At 40.4% G+C, this 6,285-nt stretch overlaps 1 protein-coding gene across 1 annotated transcript; it reads right to left on the bottom strand.

The window, feature by feature from the left end:
* Positions 1–1,298: 1,298 nt before the first annotated feature.
* On the bottom strand, positions 1,299–4,439 carry id4 (inhibitor of DNA binding 4). Its single transcript, XM_019880102.1, has 3 exons — positions 3,788–4,439; positions 3,205–3,270; positions 1,299–2,619 (listed from the first exon to the last, which is right to left on the bottom strand). The coding sequence occupies exons 1-2, from the start codon at positions 4,106–4,108 to the stop codon at positions 3,223–3,225; spliced, it is 369 nt and encodes a 122-aa protein (XP_019735661.1). The 5' UTR covers positions 4,109–4,439; the 3' UTR covers positions 1,299–2,619; positions 3,205–3,222.
* Positions 4,440–6,285: the final 1,846 nt, after the last annotated feature.

Here is a 6,285-nt window from a genome sequence, read left to right as displayed (position 1 = left end):
CATCACGAAGAACTAAAGTCAGGATCTACACACACACACACACAGACACACACACACACACACTGTGGGTATTGTGGGCCACATCTGACATGTACAGTATGTGTGTGATAGCCACAGGGTGAGGGACTTGTCAATGACAAATCGATACATTGAACTTACATTGAGCGGCATTTTGGAGACACGTACACAAGCGTCGGTTTGTTGAAGAAAAACCTGAAGCTCTGTGAAATACATTGCAACCATCTTCATATCCCGCGTGTCCTCATTCGGGTCGTGGGTGAGCTCGAGCCCATTTCAGCTAACTTTTCATTGGCCGCGAGGAATCGACCCATTGAAACAGCATGTCTGGCGTGGTCCATAAATGCGTACCTCTGTCTCCTTGATCTGTGTTCCTTTTTCATTTTAATCTCGTTTCTTTGATGTCATGAAATTTGTTCGAAGCGCCGCCTATTTTTACAGCATTGTTTCGACTTGTTTATATGCAGTGCGGCATAGCTCAGTAGATTTCGAGCAACTGGTTCGTGATTCGAACCCCTGTTCCCCACTTTTGTCCTTTCCAAAGTATCATTACAGAACGTTCCACTGAGGCTTGAATGGACTGTTTACTGGTGACACCGCACTCTTATCATTTGTTCTGTGTGGAAGTGGTTTGAGTGTCTTCATTTCAACTCACTGAGCATTTTGATTTATTTCAATCTTTGCAGGTGTTATTTTCATTCAGGATGTGTAGGTTAGAGGTAAAAGTATGTCAAGTATTCGACAGTCACTTGAACAAATGAAATGACATGAGAGCCAATTTCAAGCCGCAGAACAGCATCATTGCCAAAAATGATGGTTTCCAAGTTTCCATAAATATTGTGAAAATAAAGTGAATGTCATCTTATTTACATTTTATTGAGTAAATATCCTAAAGAAGGTAGGTTGCACTTGTTAATACAACTAAACCTTTTCTGAGAATGCCACCCATGAACTATTATTTCGCATTGTGTAAACGTGTGATGTTTTTTTTTTTTTCAGAAATATCAAGGAAATACAAATTATTTCGCATTGTGTAAACGTGTGATGTTTTTTTTCAGAAATATCAAGGAAATACAAGTTGTGTTAAATGTTTTTTTTTTCTCCAGGCTTCTCTATTTCTGCGAGATAAGGTTGTACTTGACTATTTGGGATCAAACTACAATTTGGATCCGAATGCTTTCCCCGTTACACCACACCTCCCTCTTTGGCTCATTATTTCACTTGCTCGCACCTGCATTGCAAACATTAAATCTCTGGAGACAAATAATGAGACGACGCAGTTCTTCCTGGAAACTTTAATTGTTTTGACAACGCCTCACAAGCCAGTGAAGGTCAATTCCAACAGTGCAGCTGACAGTCATGTACATGTGCCCTCCCACACTGGCAGGAGGGTGGTGAGGTAAATTCGGTGTTCAATGTCATGAAAAAAAACGTTTTTTTTTCTTATTTAACCATATGCGTGCTGAAATAAGCTCACGATTGCAGAAAAGCATGCTAATCATCGCAATTAACTGTAATTAATGTTTGTTGCGCCGTCCTCATAAAATAAAAAGTGATTCAGTAGAATTGCCTGTTTCGGTATTACATTGTACATTGTTAGAAGTGCTGCATGTTGTGGACTTTTTTTTCACAAGTGTGCATTGTAAAATAATGAAGTCCGGCCTTTTCATTTAAAAAAAAAAACAAAAAACACCCAACAACAACTACAACAACAACCCAACATATAAAATAGCTGAGCGACCTATTGCCCCCGAACGGGTCAAGTGTCATAGTTAGTGAGTATAAAAACAACAAGTGAAAGCTGAGCAAATAAAAGAAGTTATCTACACGGGGAGGCCTGCTTCAGTGCACATTTGACATCTCTGCAATGAGCCTGACATGCTACATATGAATCTATTCCAAAACATTGCAAAGTGAACTGATATCGTCATATGAGGACAAAACCACATTCATTCACAAAAGACTTCAAAGTGGAAACACAATATTTACAAAACAACCAACATAACTCTTAATAAAAATATCTCATAATTACAATACAGTAGTCTATTTGAAGCATAAACGTATTCCTTTCACATATTTTTTTTTTAATCATAGAACATTTGTTTCTCTTCAAGTACAATTATAATTGTTTTTTCAGATTGAATTGTTCTTCTTTACAATATCAAATATGATGTGATGGCAGGAATGGCATCCCTGCTCCACACAAATCATCTATTTGAAACAATAGATGTCCAAAATATGTACAGCAATTTTGCAGTTCAGTAAAGCTTTAAACTCACATTTTCTTAAAGCACAATTCACTAAAGGTTTTCATGTAATGCTTGTTCGTGACTGGGGTTTAAAAAAAAAGTCTCAAACTGTAATTTCATTTTCAAAAAGAAAATATGGCAAAAAAATGTGGATAGGGTTGGTTTGGGATACACATAAGGAGACATTTTTTTTATGCTCATTCCATGCTCAATGGAATAAAAATAGTCATTATATTTAAGATTAGTTCCTTCCGATAGTTTCCAAATTCCTTTGTGATTGTGCATCCAGTTGGCTGTGAGTCCCTGGCGAAGCTTTGCTGGCTTTTGGAGCGATTCTGTGCAGCCTGCACACCTGTGGAGGGCATGAATAGAGATGGGGGGGGTTGAGCTTCAGCGCTCCAGACTGACTGGCGCCACCAACAAAACAGAGGCCATGCTTGATCAACAACCCAAAACAAACCAGGTCAAACAACATCCACACGGCTTGTCAGGCTACTGGCCTACTGGCCGGCCGAATGGCGGACCTCTGAGAGTCTGGTACACTTTAAATCGACCGCCACACCAAATAAATGCTGTCTGCGCCGAGTTTACTCAGAGGGACTGAGAGTCGGTGTCAAAAACTCAAAGAGAGGCCAACGTGATGTTTGAACCTTGGCTGCTTCTCTGATTGCTTCACCGGTGACCGTTATTGCACAAAGCACAGCTGTCTCTGTTCATGTTGCTCAATTATTCTTTTCCTTGTCATGCAATCTCCTGCATTTACACCAATACGCTACAATATTGTGTGTTTGTTTCAATGAGGATGCTTCACTGACCAACACGTTGTAGTGTTTACACGACTCCTGATTTAAAGGCACACATATACATGTGCAGATTAAAAATCATTTTAATTATACAACAATAACTACAACAGTATAATAAAAATAATGACACTTACCAATGTGTTGCTTTTGCTTCAGCGGCATAAAATGGAGTCCTCTGGCTTTTTGACAATTGACGTCCTCTAAAAACAAAAAAAACAACAACAAAACAAAAATAAAAAAGCAGATGTAAAATGATACCCAGTAGAGCAAATCTAATAGTTTAGCTTTATAAAATCTGTGCCAAGTGGCCTGAAATAATACATTGCATGGAAAAATTGCAGCCCCATTAAATTATTTTATGGCCTATTGAATAACAAATTGCCTTTTTTGTGCGCGGTGGAGTGGACTGGAGGCTGAGATACTTCACCGGCCGTGGGTTGAGTTGGGCCTCTGACACACACTCGTCATTATCATGCAAATCATAAAGCCTGCAATCAAGTGCGCAATCTAAGAAACGCCAATAGCGCATTTTCCTTCCCCCATATCGTTCGACAGAAACACGTGTGGGTTATTGAATTTCGCCAAGAATTTCGCTTCCATTGACGGGACAATGCCATGTAGCGGGGATGACGCGCTTTGTCTGCTTTGTCGCTATAGTCTTCCACAGCTGGGTTAAACATTCCCCGATTGAAGCGCGCACTATTCAACAACCGGTACCTGGTGGTGGTCAATGTTGAGCACCGTAAGCGGTGTTCGGCTGGGGTTGGACGCCATAGGAACGCACGTTCCGGTCCGCTGAGGCGCTTGTTTGTGGAGAGAAGGGTGCGTCTCGAGGGCCAACTGCAGGTCCAGAATGTAGTCAATGACGTGCTGGAGGATCTCCACTTTGCTGACTTTCTTATCCTGCGGAATGGTGGGCACCAAGCGTTTCAGTCGGCTGTAGCAGTCGTTCATGTCGTACTGCAGACAGTGCCGGTCCTCCTCTTCCATCCTGGACCGGGCGGCGTTGAGACTCTGCTTGGTCAGATAGCTTTTCATTTACTGCCTGCTGCTGCTGCTGCTGCTGCTGCTGCTGGAGGAGGAGTAAGACGAAGAGTCCTGGGGGTGCGCAGGAGGAACAGCCTTCATCGCAGACAACGAGAAAATCAACTATTATATGGCACTGAGCTAGAGATGCTAATTAAACTGCTTCAAATATGAATATTTTTGTGTGAGTGTTTTTTTTCTCGGGCGCTCTTCTGCTGCGTTAATATCCCGTGAGGCCGCAGTCACACTAACTCGATCTGACTGAGAGTGCACACAAGGAGCAGATTGTGCACATTTTATAGAGGAGAGGAGAAAAGAGGGGGAGGCGCCAAGCCACCACACTGACACACGAGGGAGAGAAGCTGGTCAGTCGGCGGCAGTCAGGCAGCCCGCTGCTCACCGACCAACCGCAACTGGGGTGAAGGGGGGGGGGCGTGTCTCGTCTTTACTGCTGATAGTCACATTTCAAACATTTCTCTGTACCTTTACAGTTAGTCATTCTACAGGTTTGACACGAGGAATCTTTGACGCACGTTTCTCAAAATCAAACACATAGAGGCTTCCTTGCACCGAATTGCACATGGAATTTGAGTTAGTTAATTGTCATTGTTTTAACTTTGTGTCTTGTGCATTTTATTTCGCACAGCAGTACAAAAATGAATATTCTCATAAAAGGGACTGTAAAAAGCTTTACAGACCATATCGACTTTACATGAAACGTTTATCATGTCCAGCCCACGTGTCGATCACATTTATAATAATAATAATAATAATAATAATAATAGTAATTATAATATAATTATTGTTATCATAAATTACTCATTAGATGACAATGCTCGCAACTCAGTTTACCCGTGTATCAAATCTCTGCTCCAGCCTTCTTGTGTGGAATTTCTTTGGGTTTCTGCGGCTACCACCGCATTCCAAAAACATACATGCATGTAAGGTAACAGAAGACTCTAAACCTGTCCTGGGGTGTGAATTTAAGTGTAAATTGTTGTTTGTCTATATGTGCCAAGCGATTGGATGACAACCACTCCAGGGTGTGGCCTGCTTTTCACTTGTTTGCTGGGATAGCCTCAGCCGCGTCTCTTATGAGAATCAGTGCTAAAGAAAACGGATGGAAATGCATTGAAATGCGAAACCTCTCAGAAACAAAATTTGAGGGGTTACATTTTTCAAAGAGACAAAGAGCAATGAAAGTATAAATAAAGGAATGTAATAACATAGAAGGTAAAGAAATGAACTAGTTTTGAGGGTGTAATCAAGCTCAGTCACATTGTTGTGCATTAAAGGTGTGCCTTTAAGGGGTGTGGCCTACAGTGTGTCAACAGGAGCCTGGAGTCAGTCAAGTTGGGCCTATACCATGCAGTTATTTCAGTGTTAGCATCTGATCCATGCTCCTTAGTGTTTTCATTTTGATTTGAATGTATTGGTTTGTCTTGACTGTTTGTCCCATTCTTTCTTTCTTTCTTTCTTACTTTCTTGCTTCCTTTCTTTCTTTTACTTTACTCAAGCAACAGTCTATCTGAAGTTTACTTATAACTGACATTTTGGCTCGCAACACAAAACAAAAATATCAACCAATTGAGATCTCATAGTTTAAAAAACTCAAGAGTTGAGGGACTCATAAATAATGGTATTCAATAATCTAATTTATTTTGAGATAGTTCTAAGTTTTGTATTTAAATTGGCTCTCCAAAATTGTTTCATACTTTTTGTTGTAAATTTTTTAATGCATTGCAATCTATGGAAGTCATGATTTTCTTTACTAGCATGGAACTCATTAAAGTGTATGAACCACAAGTTACCAGACGTAGGGTCCCTCCCTCAAGAAGCCCACAAGGTTGCATGTTTGCACAATATTTTTGTATTATTATTATTATTATTATTATTATTATTATTATTATTATTAAGTGCTTACCTGCAGTGCATATGCAGACCTGGGTCCCGATAAAACAAAAATACAAATTACTCCTGACTACTTTAGCTTTGGGATTATTTCATTATCTGATATGATTTAACCCTTTCATGCACCCTGTTACCTGATAACATGATAAGCTGTCCACTGTAGTAACCACTGTCCCTGAAAGGGTTAATGTATCACATAAATCTGACCTCCGTGCATGAATGCTGCACTTTTGCCCCCTCACGCTCTTTGTACAGGTTAGGTTGGCGACCTTGGTAAA

This window comes from Hippocampus comes, unplaced genomic scaffold (genome assembly GCF_001891065.2).
Source record: "Hippocampus comes isolate QL1 unplaced genomic scaffold, H_comes_QL1_v1.1 scaffold135, whole genome shotgun sequence".
Classification (NCBI taxonomy): domain Eukaryota; kingdom Metazoa; phylum Chordata; class Actinopteri; order Syngnathiformes; family Syngnathidae; genus Hippocampus; species Hippocampus comes.
Note: the sequence above shows the minus strand (reverse complement) of the source record. Positions and strands in the feature narration are given on the sequence as shown.